General features: G+C 39.3%; 1 protein-coding gene across 1 annotated transcript in view; it reads right to left on the bottom strand.

The window, feature by feature from the left end:
* The window catches only part of PRDM6 (PR/SET domain 6), a 162,507-nt gene that overhangs the window by 39,920 nt on the left and 105,089 nt on the right, over positions 1-17,498 (bottom strand). Inside the window, exons 3-4 of the mRNA XM_036734375.1 lie at positions 4,675-4,802; positions 796-920 (exon numbers count right to left, since the gene is read on the bottom strand). Of these exons, the coding sequence (XP_036590270.1) occupies positions 796-920; positions 4,675-4,802 (253 nt within the window). The remainder of the gene's footprint in view (positions 1-795; positions 921-4,674; positions 4,803-17,498) is intronic.

The raw sequence follows: 17,498 nt of genomic DNA, 5'->3' as shown, positions 1-17,498 counted from the left end.
AGAAAAACATATGAAGCTAATATAAAATAATTTATAAGAGGGAGGCAGTAGCAGCTGGGGGGTCAGGAAAGGTCTCATATAGGAGATGCACTTGAGCTGAACTTTGAAGGAAACAAAGCATTCTCAGGGGGAAAGGTGAAGAGGCATTCCAAGAATCAAAGCCCACCTCCGCAAGGACCTGGAAATAGTAGATGGAACGTCATGAATAAGAAACAGCAAATAGGCCAGGTAGGCTGGAACACAGAGTGTTTTAATACATTTGTAGTACATACTTTCAATACAGTTGAAAATGTAAGCTCCAGTCAGATTATAAAGGACCCAAAATGCCAAACAGATGAGATTATATTTTTTTCTAGGGTCAATAGGGAGCTATGTTGATTTTTGAGCAAGGGAATGACATGGTCAGATTTGAGCTTTAAGGAATATTGCTTTGCAATTGTGTGGAGAATGGGTTGAAAAGGGGAGAGAAGAAGCAGGGAACTCAATTGGAAAATTATTGTAATAGATCAGGCAGGAGGTGGTGAAGGTTGTACCAGTGAGAAGTCAAAGACAAATATGACAGATGTTACAGAGGCAGAGTTGACAAGACTCGGTAACTGGATGTACGGAGAGAGAGTGAAGGGTTTGGGGAAAATGGAAGGAAAGATGATTTAGGTAAAAGAAAATCATTAAATAAAGAGTTGCACACATTTTCATTGTATGCCAAATTTCAATAGCTAAAAGAAACACTTTTGAAAAGCTAGGTTTTAAACATTGATTATGAGACATGAATTTAGAACTGAAATAAGTTCTTACAGTTTTCATCCTGGGCAATGCACTGTAAAGGGATCCCAAAGAAAGATGTGTAGCTGTCATTGTACCACACCAGAAGCTCAGTGCCCCTGGGGATATCGATACAGGCTCGGTAGAATATATTTGACCTATTCAAAACAAAAAGGAAACCCAGCTTAGTAATGTGTATGATGTGTTTGCTCTATCCACACTTTTATAGCCTTCAAAAGTTTCTGTCCTGTTGTTCCTAAACAGTCTCTGTTTGTCATAAATCTGTACCCACCTTATCATCACCAGGCCTCAATTAGTGCCTATAACCAAGCGCCTATAAACAACTTGCATTTTATTTCCATTATGTCCCATGAGAGAGATTCTCTAATGAATCAGAAGGCTATCTCGTCCAAAAAGGACTAGAAATCAAGAACTTATAGAGAAACAATCCATTTTGTTCTGAGAAAAATCCTCTCTCATCAAAAATAGAAAATACACTAGCTCCCCAATCTGATGGGACATTGCCTTCTTATTTGTAAGGGAAAGCATTAAAGAGATTTCTCCAACTTGTAACTGGAAGTTACCAAATCTGTATAAAACTAAACTGTCCTGCCATCTAAGGACCTAGTGAAATAAAAATCCTTTTGGCCTCTTTCTTCCTAAATTTTGATACAGGAGAAGAGTCAAACCCCTGAGTCAGAGAGAAATTCAATAAATACAGGAGGAACACTTCACTCTGAAAGATTAGGCACCAAAACGATATAGCCAAAGTACAAAGAAATGAACATTTTTTATAACAGCTAGTGTGCTGGAGAAAAAATATCTATGGACTGAAAAAAAATGGTGAGACTTCCATTGGTTTTTTTTTCTTTCAATGAAGAATTGCTACAAATATTAGCCTGAAGTTCAAGATAAAAGTGTTTAGGGCTGGTAAGCCTTAAATTTAGTCTTTCTGTAAGGAATTGGCCCTAGCAGTGCAATTTGTTCCTTGTATAACACTGCAGACATAAGGAGAATCCTTCACCACATTTTTCATGGCAGTGAGATATGCACTTGTCAACATATTTTGTCACCACAAAGTGGCTCTTGGCAATAGGATCATAAAGATCAATAAAAAAGTGCAGATTCTCAATATTTTACTTGCAGCTGCAAAAATTTCATTTATCTTGTTATTTTCCTCACTCAGTGCCATTCTGTCTCATGAGGGCACTGCTAGCTAAGCAGAATGTTTTTCCCCAACATTCTATGAATATCTGACAAAAACACCAGCCGTTGTCTGGCCCTCTTGACCCCTCCTCCTCTAGCATTTCCCAAAGCTGTGCATTTTATTAATTCTTTCCACCATTACATTAAAAAAAATCAAAACTGGAGCTGTGCTATAAATTACCGACATCTCCTAACTTGAGAAAAATCAAGACTACTTTGTACTTCAACCTTGTAACATTTCATCTCTCCATTTGGCTTCCCTTAACATAAACACAGTGGTCCGGCAAATGAATGTGCTAAAACCAAATGACACACTTTGCTGCTGAAAGAGCAGAACTGTTTTCAAGCAATGGGTGGTCTTCTTAGGCTTGGAGTAGTCCGAAAGAGAGAAAAAAAGTGTAAGTGTACACCGTTCCTTACAAGCAGACAGGGCTTCCAAAACTCGCAGAAATCTCTGCATGCTGAAGCACATCAAAGGGATTTTTCCCTTTTCGGATAATATTTCCTTTGCTGACATGTATTTAGTATTGTGGATGGATGACTCATAAAGATAGCTTCATGGCTTCCCCACACAGTTGAAGGAGAACACATGCCAACAAACATTATTGTCAGCCTCAAAATAAAAACAAAACGTTCAGCTGAGGGTCAATCAATCAAGGACGCTTTGAAGAAAATTCCATTTAGATATTACAAATCATAACAGAACGAATTTAAACCAGCTGACTTTTTGTGAAGAGGACGTCCATGCACAATAAAAATTAGGCTGGCTCTTCGGTGTCCAACTTTTCTATTTTCTTACACTTGGACTGAGTCATTGGTGATGGATGCCAGTTTTTTAAATTGTGTTTTTGTAGTTCATTTTAGAAAGATCTGAAGTAATCGAAAACAGATCAGCAGAGAGAACTCTAAGTAAAAGCTCCATCATGAAAGGAAAGTTGTAAAATTCACTTAATATTGACAGATGGTAATGACTTACTCATGACCACCTTCCTCTTAGGCTTTTTCTCAGTTTTTTGAGATGTGGCATTTGTCTTTAAGAGTTCTCTTGGTACCCAAAGCATCATTAACCTCTGCTGAATAGACAGAAAAAAGTCTTTGCTCTTCTTCTTGCTGGGTGTTTTATAAAAACATGCATCTATATTAAACACAAGTAAAGAACTTATTATTGTTGGAACTAATCTTTCCTTTGAATTATCATTTTCATTTAAAAAAAAGCCACAGAGAACATCTAGGCATAAAGGCATAGACAGTCAAACTGTTTTCCTTTGAATAAGTTGGTACAATTTAGGAAGGAAACCAGAGTTTCACAACTTTTAACCTGTGTCAGGAAGAAATTTAAAATGTTTCATTCGAAAACCAACACAGAAAAGAAAAATAAATAGCTGTGGGCAAAAATGCAAGTTGGCCCAAAAGGGGAATTCTGCTTTGATGTGTCTATAATGCCTAATAAAGCTAAACAGTTGCTTCTGATACTAAAGGGAACACAATTGTTTATAACTGAGGTCATATATTTATATGACACATGTTTTCATGGGATTTTGGTGTGAGAACACTTAGCTGTGCTTTGGGTTATTTTTGGGTTTTTGTCCAATTGATTTGAAACTGACTACTCACATCTACTCCAACCTTCTTGGCAGTTAAATGAGAAAGGCTTGAACAACAGGTGCGCTGAGCTGATGTGGTTTACTATCTTGTAAATCCCGCTTTTTACTTTGCTTCCCAGACACCTCTAAGTCCAAAGCTGAATGAAAAGGTTGCTTCCATCCACACCACTTAGGAAACCATAGTGCCCCTTTGCACTCTAAAACAACCTCAGCAGCTCGAGCCACATCCCAAGTGATCAGAGACATGCCTGAGCTTTGTGGCAGCTCAGTTAGAGGTGGAGAGATGATACTCTAGGCTCAGGCCAGTTGCGGCAGAACAATCTGTCAACATTCCTACAAGGGTTACCTTGGGCCAGTGATTCACGCATTGCCTTTGTGTAGATGAAACAGCTTCCCTTGGGAGAGAGGCTGAAGGCAGCTGAGTGTGAGGATTCCTGAAGTTAAGTCTAAAGGACAAGGGACCAAATCGCACGCGACTCAGTGCCCCAGATTCTGTCCAGAGCCCCTGGACTCAACTTTATTGGCATCTGTTTTGGTCACCAAGTCATGCACAGCACACTGAGTTACAGGCCTTAAGGATGACTTTCTTTTTGCTCCAAAATTGTGATTTCATTAGTGTGGGGAATTCATACTGAGGAAACTGAATCCACTGATACAGACTGGCAGCTCCTCTGTAACTTAATTTTTGAGATAACTTCATGGGGCACTGAGGAGTTAAATGATTTGCCAACATCCCATAGCTAGCATACGTCTAAGCCTGAACTTGAACCCATTTCAATAAAACTTCAGGGTTGGCACTCTATCCATCAAGACACACTGATTCTCTCAGAATACTAGTCTAATATTATGATTTTACTATAATAATAGAATTGATTTAATTTTGAGTAGTGAATAAAAAGAGGATTCTTCTCTCAGTAATCTTATTCTCAAACTCTCAAAAAGCTAAGAACAAAGCATCATTCGGGAATCTTGCACAAAAATTCTGCCAGCCTAGTCATGCCTTGCAATATTTTTAAAAGCCACTTAGCAGGCCTGAATTTTCATATGTAAGATATGGTGTTTTGACTTCCATGAATGGTAGATAAATCAAGGTATACCTTACCTGTACTGTACTACTGTTAGATTCTGTTCCCCGCAGTGCCTAGCACATCGAATATATCTCATCCAGCTTGACTTACTAGGTTCCCCACCATCAATAAAGTGCTGTAGTGTCCCATCTTGGTCATATATCTAGAGAAGAGGTCAAAAGGTCAAGTAGTTAGAACAAATCATCAGCAATCATTTTTCCTCCTTCTCTTGATGTCTTCATGTGTCTGCTACAGAAATTTATAACCCTGAGATTTGCCAGGGCTTACTGATGCTCTCAGAAACTCAACTGAAATAAGAGGAAATTTTTTTTGGTGATGCAAGTCTATCACAGTTTTCTTATCGAGCCAATCTTTCTCATATTAAACATATTTGTGGTGTCTCAAAGATGTGGCCATGTTTCCCAAAGGATATTTAACCTATTTTGACAAGCAACTCCTAAGTAATGAACTGCTGGATAAACAAAGAAATCTGGATAGAGAGGCTGCACTGACATGCCTGGAACATCTGAACCAAAGCCTGCCAACCCTAAACTCATTAAAGTTCTTGGACATTCTAGAGGTAGAAAATGTTTGCTAAACGAGATGGGGAGGCAGGGGTGAGATGCAGCTATGGAGTTCCACAGAGCTGGAGGGAGAGAACAATTCATTCTAAAAGAGAGAAAATCTCATCTCACTTTAGAGAAGTGTAGGACTTCTGTTGTTAGGAGCTGGAACTATTAAAAGGAATAGCCTCACCAAAGAAAAGAAAGGGGGGGGGGATATTCATTATCTATTAAATCTAAATCTCTTAGTTGAGAACTATTGACAGATGAGATTAGTCAGATTTTTTTTTTCTGGTGAGAGTTCAGGAAAATAAAATCAGCTTTGAATGTAGCAATAAAGACAGCCCAAAAAGGCTGATGATCACATGATATCCTAGTGTAGAGAGTCCCATGTTGGGACACTTGCTTTTGGGACCTTGGAATGGCATATGATCATTGAGAATAACCATTCTCAACCCAATAGTAATAAGTAAATATACCAAGGTTTGACCACTGACCACATTCTCTTGTAGACCACCTTTCAGCCTACTACTTGACTCATTCCCATATTTAATCTTATTATCCCAAGCTCCAGAGTAATCCTAAGGGTTTTTTTTATATTTTCTTTCTAATTTAAAAAATTGGAATCTCTTTCTAATTAATTAAATTTCTACCTTAGTTTATTAGATATTATTTAGAGAAACCTCTTTTTCCAATAGTAGTGACTCACATATTTCTATGTATTAAATACCTTACTAGTATATGAATAAATATTAAAATTAATGAATATACAATTTATTAACAAATGAAATCAATAATAAAAAATACTTTTTTTTACAATATTTTCATTCTGAGAAACATTATAACCTGAGTAACTTCAAACCCTCGACATAATAGTAGATAACTTCACTTCTGGAAACAGAATTTAACCATTCTGATTACTGATTTACTGATTAAAGCTTCAACAATCCTCTCCATGGTCTTCTTAAATACGAGTTAATTTCATTTTCTCTTAAAATTTCCTCTCATTAATCATCAGTCTTTCCAGGATACATTGTAAACCAACAATTCTTCACAAACTTATCTTAGCACTGCCCCATATTGGGACCAATTTCTGCAGGCAGGATGGAGAGGTATCAAAATAGCTACATGGATTTCTGGTATTTGTAGCCTTCCCAGTCCAGGAAGAGACTGGATTATTGCATGGTTTAAGCCTGGGGAATGGAATTCTCCAATCCCAGGATCCATTGAAGAGGTCTATAATGAAACATAGCAAAGAAAAAAGTGTTTGGAAGCAAGAGAGCAGAGCAGGCAAAAGCAGAGGCATGGGTGGGTAGATGGTGAAGAGGACAAGAATGGTATTGAGTGCACTCAGGCTTCACCAGAGAGGTTGGCATATTTGTCAGACAGGACAGCTAGGACTAGAACCTGGTGAACTTTCCCCTGGTTGAGAACAGAGGTGGCATATTTACATCCAGAGTTTACTGTTCTTTTTAAGTTGTTTATCAGCTGTTTTCAATGGTACTTTAAAGGCAGCTGTATCTAGATAAAGACAAGATTGATCTTAATTGCTATTGAGTCCTGTATGTCTTTAATTATATAGAGAGAGTGTAAATACGGAACACTGGTGTATAGACACAGGTCTGAAATCAGGATTGAAGGACTACATCTCTGCCTGGCTATCCAGGATTTTTCTCTCAGCGTGGAGGTGGGTGAATGGGGTTCTGAGCTATCTTTATGAACTCTGTATAAATCTTTTCCTCATAAGCTCCCTGAAATAGTGGTGAAAAGGATCCAGGTTGGTCTGAAGGCCATTATATTACCCTGATCTAAAACTATAAGCTCTTCAATTATGGTAGGGTCGATCAATTTAAACACAGGAGCTTTAGGCAGTTTCTAGCCTAGCTCCAACAAAATGGTGGAAGTCAGGGAAAAGAGAATGTTGACCAAATGGATGTTTATGTCCCAAATATATAATCCAGTAGGAGAAAGGAAAGGTCTAGGAAGATCAGCCCTCTATTTTTCAGTTGGGAGGAGGGAAATCCCTCTTTAACCAAAAATTGCCCTCCAAAGTGCCACCTGCTAATTATAAATTGCAAATTGTGCTGGTTTCATTTTTAAAAATGTGATTCTCTTTTCTCTGAATGGGAGCCCACCTTTTATTTTTTGCTTATTTTAGCAAAGTTTCCAGCAATATATGTCAAGCATTTAGCATGTTCATGGTACACACATTTTAATTTTGGATTTTTCTTAATTTTCTTTTGTTATGTTTTATATTAATTTTTACAGCTTAAGTGTAAAGTAGAATCCAATATAGTATTGGCTATTTTTTGAGGAAGATTGTTGAATATTTAATTCTATTTTAATTTTTCATTTTGCCAAATTTACTATTTTCTCCTTCAATTCTGATATGCAATTACCTTTAAAAGTATACTTTTATTACTTATTGTGAAATTTTTTATCTCTCTCATTGAAGTAACCATTTTTGTTTCTTTTACTTTGAATCCATGATCCAAGCATGATCCAAGAAAAGTAGGCATTGCCCATTCAGAGAAAATAAAGAATGTCATATAAAATCTGGTTGAGAAGTTGACCCAGGGGTAAGCTCATTCTGTACAAAGGAGTAGAGTCCATGCTGGTCTGATACACAAACACCAACATCAAGAGAAAAGCACAAAGGAAGATCTATGTTCTGTTACACCTATGGTTAAGATGTCCACACACATACCCCTTCCCCCCCCAAAAAAAACAACGCAGCATTAGTGTGATAGAAGATGAGAACTATATTACTAGCTTCTGTAAAAGGAGATGAAGCCAGGGAAAGAGACTGCCCAGTGCCCTCAAGTAATGAGCATATCCTCCTCGGGAGTTTCAAATAGGAACTTATAGGTATATGGAGAAAACTGTAAAAAAAATTGATATTCAAAAATTTAGATTTCTAATTAAATTTTTTCAATCAAAAAATTCACATTCTTTCCTTCTACTTCTCTCCCCTACTCCTACTGAAAAACAAGAAAACAAAACTTCTGTTACAAACGTAAAGAGTTGAGAAATACAAACTCCCACAGTGCCCATTTCCCCCTAAAAAAGTGTTTCAAACTGTATTCTGATTTTATCATCTCTCAGTCTGGAGGGAGGGTGACGTGTTTCACCATAAGTCCTTCTGAAGTCTTTATAATATTGTTGTCATTCTATAAATTGTTCTCTTGATTCTGTTCACTTTCGCTGAAACTGTTGTCATCACCATTTCTTAAATCACAATGATATTCTAGCACATTTGCATACCATAATTTATCCAACCATTCTACAATTAATGGGTACCCCCTTAGTTTCTTTTTTTTCTTTTTTTTATTTAATTTATTTAATATATTTAGTTTTCAGCATTGATTTTCACAAGAGTTTGAATTACGAATTTTCTCCCCATTTCTACCCTCCCCCCCCACTCCATGATGGCGTATATTCCGGTTGCCCCATTGCCCACTCAGCCCTCCCTTCTGTCAACCCCCTCCCCTCCCATCCCCTTTTCCTTCTTCTCTTGTAGGGCAAGATAAATTTCTATGCCCCATTGCCTGTGTACTGTATATCTTATTTCCTAATTGCATGCAAAAAATTTTTGTTTGTTTTTGAATGTCTGTTTTTAAAACTTTGAGTTTCAAATTCTCTCCCCTCTTCCCTCCCCACCCACCCTCCCTAAGAAGGCAAGCAATTCAACATAGGCCACATGCCTATCATTATGTAAACCCCTTCCACAGTACTCGTGTTGTGAAAGACTAACTATGCTTTGCTCCTTCCTAACCTATCCCCCTTTATTGAATTTTCTCCCTTGACCCTGTCCCTTTTTAGAAGTGTTTGTTTTTGATTACCTCCTCCCCCTGTTTGCCCTCCCTTCTATCGTCCTCCCTTTTTTATCTTCTTCCTCCTTCTTTCCTTTGGGTAAGATACCCAATTGGGTGTGTGTGGTATTCCCTCTTCAGGTCAAATCCGCTGAGAGCAAGATTTACTCATTCTTCCTCACCTGCCCCCTCTTCCCTTCCTACAGAACCGCTTTTTCTTGCCACTTTTATGCGAGATAATTTACCCCATTCTATCTCTCCCTTTTTCCCTCTCTCAATATATTCCTCTCTTATCCATTAATTTGATTTTAATTTTTTAGATATCATCTCTTCATATTCAATTCACCCTGTGTCCTCTGTCTCTCTGTCTCTGTGTGTGTGTGTGTGTGTCTCTCTCTCTCTCTATATATATATATGTATATATATATATATACACACACACCTACATATATACATACCTAGACATACACATATGTATATATATACATATACACACATATGTATGTATATTCCTTTCAGCTACTCTGATACTGAGGTCTCATGAATCATACACATCATCTTTCCATGCAGGAATGTAAACAAAACAGTTCAACTTTAGCAAGTCCCTTATGATTTCTCTTTTTTGTTTACCTTTTCATGCTTCTCTTGATTCTTGTGTTTGAAAGTCAAATTTTCTATTCAGCTCTGGTCTTTTCACTGAGAAAGCTTGAAAGTCCTCTATTTTGTGGAAAATCCATATTTTGCCTTGGAGCATGATACTCAGTTTTGCTGGGTAGGTGATTCTTGGTTTTAATCCTAGCTCCATAGACCTCTGGAATATCATATTCCAAGCCCTTTGATCCCTTAATGTGGAAGCTGCTAGATCCTGTGTTATCCTGATTGTTTTTCCACAATACTCATATTGTTTCTTTCTGGCTGCTTCCAGTATTTTCTCCTTGACGTGGGAGCTCTGGAATTTGGCAACAATATTGCTAGGAGTTTTCTTTTCGGGATCTTTTTGAGGAAGCGATCTGTGGATTCTTTCAATTTCTATTTTGCCCTCTGGCTCTAGAATATCAGGGCAGTTCTCCTTGATAATTTCCTGACAGATGATATCTAGGCTCTTTTTTTAATCATGGCTTTCAGGTAGTCCAATCACTTTTAAATTATCTCTCCTGGATCTATTTTCCAGGTCAGTGGTTTTTCCTATGAGATATTTCACATTGTCTTCCATTTTTCATTCCTTTGGTTCTGTTTCATAATATCTTGATTTCTCATCAAGTCACTAGCTTCCACTTGCTCCAATCTAATTTTAAAGGCAGTATGTTCTTCAGTGGTCTTTTGGACCTCCTTTTTCATTTGGCTAATTCTGCCTTTCAAGGCATTCTTCTCCTCATTGGCTTTTTGGAGCTCTTTTGCCATTTGAGTTAGTCTATTTTGTAAGGTGTTGTTTTCTTCAGTATATTTTTCAGTATTTTTTGGGTCTCCTTTAGCAAGTCATTGACTTGTTTTTCATGGTTTTCTCACATCCCTTTCATTTCTCTTCCCAATTTTTCCTCTACTTCTCTAACTTGCTTTTCCAAATCCTTTTTGAGCTCTTCCATGACCTGAGACCAGTTCATGTTTTTCTTGGAGGCTTTTGATGTAGGCTCTTTGACTTTGTTGACTTCTTCTGGCTGTATGTTTTGGTCGTCTTTGTCACCAAAGAAAGATTCCAAAGTCTGAGACTGAATCTGGGTGTGTTTTCGCTGCCTGGCCATGTTCCCAGTCAACTACTTGACCCTTGAGTTTTTCAGCAGGGTATGACTGCTTGTAGAGTAAAGAGTACTTTGTTCCAAGCTTGGTGGGATGAGCCATGGATTTCAGAGCTCTTTCTATACAGCCAGCTCTGCCACACCAGCACTCCTCCTTCCCCAAGAACCCCCAACCTCGACCTGACGCAAATCTTAAGCAGGCTCTGCACTCTTGCTCTGATCCACCACTTAATTCCTCCCACCAGGTGGGCCTGGGGCCAGAAGCAACTGCAGCTGTAGTTCTTTAGCTGCACCACCCCCGCTGCCCCAGGGTGGTGGCCGAACTGGAACTCTTTTCACTCTGTGCCCGCAGCTTTTCCCACTAACCTTCTCTGTTGTCTTTGGTGTTTGTCGGTTGAGAAGTCTGGCAACTGCCACAGCTCACTGATTCAGGCAGCTAGGGACCGCTCCGCCCAGCTCCTGGTCTGGTTGGTCCGTGGGACCCACCCTGAGCTCCGCTCCCCTCCGCTCCGTGTGCAATAGACTTCATCCAGTGACCATCCGGGCTGTCCTGGGCTAGATCCCTGCTTCCCTCTGCTATTTTGTGGGCTCTGCAGTTCTAGAATTTGTTCAGAGCCATTTTTTATAGGTTTTTGGAGGGACCTGGCAGGGAGCTCACGCAAGTCCCTGCTTTCCGGTCGCCATCTTGCTACCCCCTTAGTTTCTAATTATTTGCCACTGCAAACAAAGCTCCCACAAATTTTTTTTATACATGGTTCCTTGTTCTCTTTCATCTCTTTAAAGTACAGGCTAAAATGCGTCAAAGGATACATACAGTGTAATTGTTTGGGGTCATAGTTCCAAATTACTTTAGAAAATACCTGGAACAAGCACCAATAGTGCATTAATATACCAGTTTTTCCAAAGCCCCTCCAATATATATAATTTTTCTTTTTTTGTCAACTTTGCTAATCTTGGGGGTGTGAGGTAGAACCTGAGAATTGTTTAATTTGCATCTCTCTGTTAGCGATTCAGAGCATGTTTTTAATATAGCTATTGATAACTTGGATTTTATCCTCTGAAAACTACCTATTCATATCCTTTCACCATTTATCAATTTAGAAATCATTAACAATTGAAAGATGGCTCTAATTCTTATGAATTGTGCCTTGTACAATTATGTACCTTTATGACATTATTATCTTTAGGAACCAGAAGAATATGAATAAAGACTGATGAAAATACTAGACCAACTAAAGGGAAAAGGCCTGCCTGATGCTTTCCATGGATAAATGGCAGTTTAGGGAACCTCTGACAAGTAAGTGGGTCACATAGTATCTTAAGAAGATTTGATTATTAACCTAGAGAAGACAGAAGTGTTGGTGACTTGGCCATGTTCAAAGAGCTAAGGTCTTTTCTAGGATTTCCTGTTCATTATTGCAAATTTGTTAAAACTATGCTCTATTGCTAAGCCACTGAATGACCTTGCTTGAACATATATAATTTTAAAAATGCAAAAGCAGGAGTTCCAACAACTTGTTCTTCAGCCATTAAGTCATGCCTTACTCTTCATGACCCCATGGAACATAGCACAACAATACTTTCCATGGAGTTTTCTTGGCAAAGAAACTACAGTGGTTTGCTTTCTCTAGTGTATTAAGGCAAACAGAGGTCAACTGACCTGCTTGGGGTCACACAGCTAGTTAGTATCTGAGGCCAGATTTGAATTCAAGGTCTTCCTGACTCCAGACCCAGCACTCTATCCACTGAGCCATCTAGCTGTCCTAGCCCACAATACAAAGTTACATTAAAACCCACAAAGTCTTTTAGGAGCTGATGGACAAACAGATATAGACAAATGTTCAAAGACTTGGTTTACTGACTCATATGTGTACCTGCTACCTAATAGAGATCCAAACAAACTTTTGCTCCTCACATAAATTTCAGCTTGGAGGGCTGGGGAGCAATTCTGTACCAAGATAAAAAAGGTTGCCAGAGGGGGGGCGGAGCCAAGATGGCGGCTGGTAAGCACGGACTAGAGTGAGCTCCGTACCCGAGTCCCTCCAAAAACCTATAAAAATGGCTCTGAACCAATTCTAGAACGGCAGAACCCACAGAACAGCAGAGGGAAGCAGGGCTCCAGCCCAGGACAGCCCGGATGGTCTCTGGGTGAGCTCTATTCCACACGGAGCTGGGAGCTGGGAGCTGGGGGCTGGGAACGGAGTGGAGCAGAGCCCAGCCTGAGCGGCGTGGACGATCCAGACCGGAAGCCGGTTGGAGGGGGCCCTAGCGCCCTGAATACGTGAGCAGTTACCAGGCCCCTCGACCCACAAACACCAAAGACTGCGGAGAAGGTTAGTGGGAAAAGCTGCGGGAGTGGAAGGAGTTCGCGGTTCGGCTTCCAGCCCCGGGGGCAGCGGAGGTGGGGCAGCTACAGCTGTTGTTACTTCCGGCTCCAGGCCCACCTGGTGGGGGGAATTAAGTGGCGGATCACAGCAGGGGTGCACAGCCTGCCGAAGATCTGAGTCCAGTCTGGACTGGGGGTCCTTGGGGAAGGAGGAGTGCGGCTCTGACAGAGCTGGCACCTCCCCCCCAAACGTAGAACATAGAACTCTGTAATCTACAAGCAGTCATACCCCACTGAAAAGCTCAAGGGTCAAGTTAGTTGGTTGGGAATATGGCCAGGACGCGAAAACGCGCCCAGATTCAGTCTCAGACTTTGGATTCTTTCTTTGGTGACAAAGAAGACCAAAACATACAGCCTAAAGAAGACAGCAAAGTCATAGAGCCTACATCAAAAGCCTCCAAGAAAAACATGAACTGGCCCCAGACCATAGAAGAACTCAAAAAGGATTTGGAAAAGCAAGTTAGAGAAGTAGAGGAAAAATTGGGAAGAGAAATAAGAAGGATGCGAGAAAACCATGAAAAACAAGTCAATGACTTGCTAAAGGAGACCCAAAAAAATACTGAAAAATACACTGAAGAAAACAACACCTTACAAAATAGACTAACTCAAATGGCAAAAGAGCTCCAAAAAGCCAATGAGGAGAAGAATTCCTTGAAAGGCAGAATTAGCCAAATGGAAAAGGAGGTCCAAAAGACCACTGAAGAAAATACTACTTTAAAAATTAGATTGGAGCAAGTGGAGGCTAGTAACTTTATGAGAAATCAGGATATTATAAAACAGAACCAGAGGAATGAAAAAATGGAAGACAATGTGAAATATCTCCTTGGAAAAACCACTGACCTGGAAAATAGATCCAGGAGAGATAATTTAAAAATTATTGGACTACCTGAAAGCCATGATCAAAAAAAGAGCCTAGATACCATCTTTCAGGAAATTATCAAGGAGAACTGCCCTGATATTCTAGAGCCACAGGGCAAAATAGAAATTGAAAGAATCCATCGATCGCCTCCGCAAATAGATCCCAAAAAAAAATCTCCTAGGAATATTGTTGCCAAATTCCAGAGCTCCCAGATCAAGGAGAAAATACTGCAAGCAGCCAGAAAGAAACAATTTGAATATTGTGGAAACCCAATCAGAATAACCCAAGACCTGGCAGCTTCTACATTAAGAGATCGAAGGGCGTGGAATGCGATATTCCGGAGGTCAATGGAGCTAGGATTAAAACCTAGAATCACCTACCCAGCAAAACTGAGTATCATGTTCCAAGGCAAAATATGGACTTTCAATAAAATGGAGGACTTTCGGGCTTTCTCGGTGAAAAGACCAGAACTGAGTAGAAAATTTGACTTTCAAACACAGGAATCAAGAGAAGCATGAAAAGGTAATCAAGAAACGGAAATTGCAAGGGACTTACTAAAGTTGAACTGTTTTGTTTGCATTCCTACATGGAAAGATGATGGGTATGATTCATGAGACCTCAGTGTTGGGGTAGTTGAAGGGAATGTGCATATATATATATGCATATATATATGTTTATGTATATATATATAAGTGAATGTGTATGTATGCATGTATCTATGTGTATATGTATGTATGTGTATGTATGTGTATATATATATATATGTAAAAGAAAGAGAGCAGACACAGGGTGAGTTGAGGATGAAGGGAAGATAGCTAAAAGAAATAAAATGAAATTAAGGGATGAGAGAGTAACTTACTGAGAGAGGGAGATAGGGAGAGATAGAATGGGGTGGATTATCTCCCATAAAGGTGGCAAGAGGAAGCAGTTCTAGGAGAGGAGGGGAGTGGGTAGGTGAGGGGGGAATGAGTGGACCTTGCTCTCATCGGATTTGGCCTGAGGGGGAATACCATACATACTCAGTTGGGTATCTTACCCCACAGGAAAGAAGAGGGAGGAAGATAAAAAAAATAAAATAAAAGGCAGGGGGATGATGGAGTGGAGGGCAGATGGGGGTGGAGGTAATCAAAACAAACACTTTGGAAAGGGGACAGGGTCAAGGAAGAAAATTCAATAAAGCGGGATGGGTTGGGAAGGAGCAAAATGTAGTTAGCCTTTCACAACATGAATATTGTGGAAGGGTTATACATAATAATACATGTGTGGCCTAGGTTGAATTGCTCAACTTCTTAGGGAGGGTGGGTGGGAAGGGAAGAGGGAAGGGAATTTGGAACTCAAAGTTTTAAAATCAGATGTTCAAAAACAAAAAAACTTTTTGTATGCAACTAAAAAATAAGATACACAGGCAATGGGGCGTAGAAATTTATCTTGCCCTACAAGAAAGGAAGGGAAAAGGGGATGAGAGGGGAGGGGGGTGATAGAGGGGAGGGCTGACTGGGGAACAGGGCAACCAGAATATACGCCATCTTGGAGTGGGGGGGGAGGGCAGAAATGGGGAGAAAATTTGTAATTCAAACTGTTGTGAAAATCAATGCTGAAAACCAAATATGTTAAATAAATAAATTGCATTAAAAAAAAAAAAAGGTTGCCAGAAACCAGTTACATTTGTCAAAAGAGGAATGAGTGACAGTGAGACATTATCCTATTCATAAGTTGCACTTCCTGGCTCTGAAGTGGATTATGACTGAGAAATACAGAAATAATCATAGAAAATGAAGTTGAAATTATGAAATGACAATAATCCAATAGACAACAATCCAATTTGACAAGTGCTAAATTAGATGGTGATTGCCAGAAACAGAAGCAATAGTCAACTATTAACTTGGTATATACACCATCAGCCAAGGAAGACCAAAGTGGACTCATATACCTGTAAAGTCACCAAAAGAAAGAATGAAAACTATATGTAACATCCAAGGAGCTAGATTACAGGCAAATGGTACTATAGATGGAAAGTTGGGGACTTCTAGTAGACAGCATGTATTGATACAAATTTGAAAAATGAAAAAGTGATGCCAAGTGTCAGTTCCATAAAGACACTTCACTATAGAAACAATGGAACATTGGAGCTGTCGAGAGAACCCTGGAGCTGGTAAAAGATTTTACTGGCCCAGGTTGGCTATATTTATCATGAAGATGTGCAAAATATGTACTCATTGTATGAAAAGAAAAGTTCTATCAAGTCATGCTGCATATTTGGAGAACATAAGCACTTATAAACCTTTGGAACCTGTCTGCATTGACTTCCTATTACTCTAAGGACATAGCATGAATATCAGGAAGAGATTAGTGGTGATTGACCATTTCACTACTATACACACACACACACACACATACATATGTGTGTGTATATATATATATGTACATGTCTATGTACACACATACGCACACATATACATGAATGTCGATATTGTATATATATTTATGTATAATATATATGCATATATAATATAGACATTCAATAAAAAACCAGAAAACTATACTAATAATATACTAATAACCAAAGTTATTAAAGTATTATGGGAAAAATATTTCTCAGTGTATGGTCTTTCTGCTAGGATCAATTTGAACTGACAGGCTATCGTCCTGGTGAATATCAGGCCACTGGACCTGGATGGCTCTAGAGGAGAAAGTGAGACTGGTGACCTTGCACAACCCTCCCTCACCCAAATCAAAGTCAAGTGCAACTCATGTCATCATTTCCCTGATACCATGATCCTTTTTGAGAACGAAGGACAAACACAACAACCAGGTAAGGAGATGGTAGCTTAGGCTGGTATCAGGAAATCTAGAACTATACCTTACCACCCTAAAGGGTACCCATAACTTGAGTTTTTCAATGGCATGCTGATTAATGTGTGAGGGACACTGAACCAATACCAAAAATCTTAGTAAAGTCAAAATATGGCATTCCTAGTACATGTGTAAAACTCCACAAGGAATAATGCCAACAGATTTATACCCTAACTGCTGACATTTGGGCATGAGATACACTTGCCATATTGGCTTGTATTTTCAAGGCTCTGAGGATCACCAGACTACATATACTAACCAGTATATCTCTAATCTGAGAAAGAAGCTGAGGGAAGTTTACCATTTGACTGTACCTGTGGGTCAGAAGAACGATGAAGCAAAGAAAGAAATAATGGTGTGATACCTGACTTCACTTCAAAAGAGTGATGGTTGCTTTGAATTGCATCCTAAGGTTACTACCTTAGAGGCTTGGTTAACATTCTTTTTTTGGAGGGGAGAAGGCAGGGCAATTGGGGTTAAGTGACTTGCCCAAGGTCACACAGCTAGTAAATGTGTCAAGTGTCTGAGGCTGGATTTGAACTCAGGTCCTTCTGACTCCAAAGCTGGTGCTCTACTCCCTGTGCCACCTAGCTGCCCCTTGGTTAATATTCTTGTTCTGTTGTATTTTGATCATATGAAGAATAATAACAATA

The sequence above is a fragment of the Trichosurus vulpecula genome, chromosome 1 (assembly GCF_011100635.1).
Source record: "Trichosurus vulpecula isolate mTriVul1 chromosome 1, mTriVul1.pri, whole genome shotgun sequence".
Classification (NCBI taxonomy): Eukaryota; Metazoa; Chordata; class Mammalia; order Diprotodontia; family Phalangeridae; genus Trichosurus; species Trichosurus vulpecula.
This window is presented reverse-complemented; position numbering and strand designations above follow the sequence as displayed.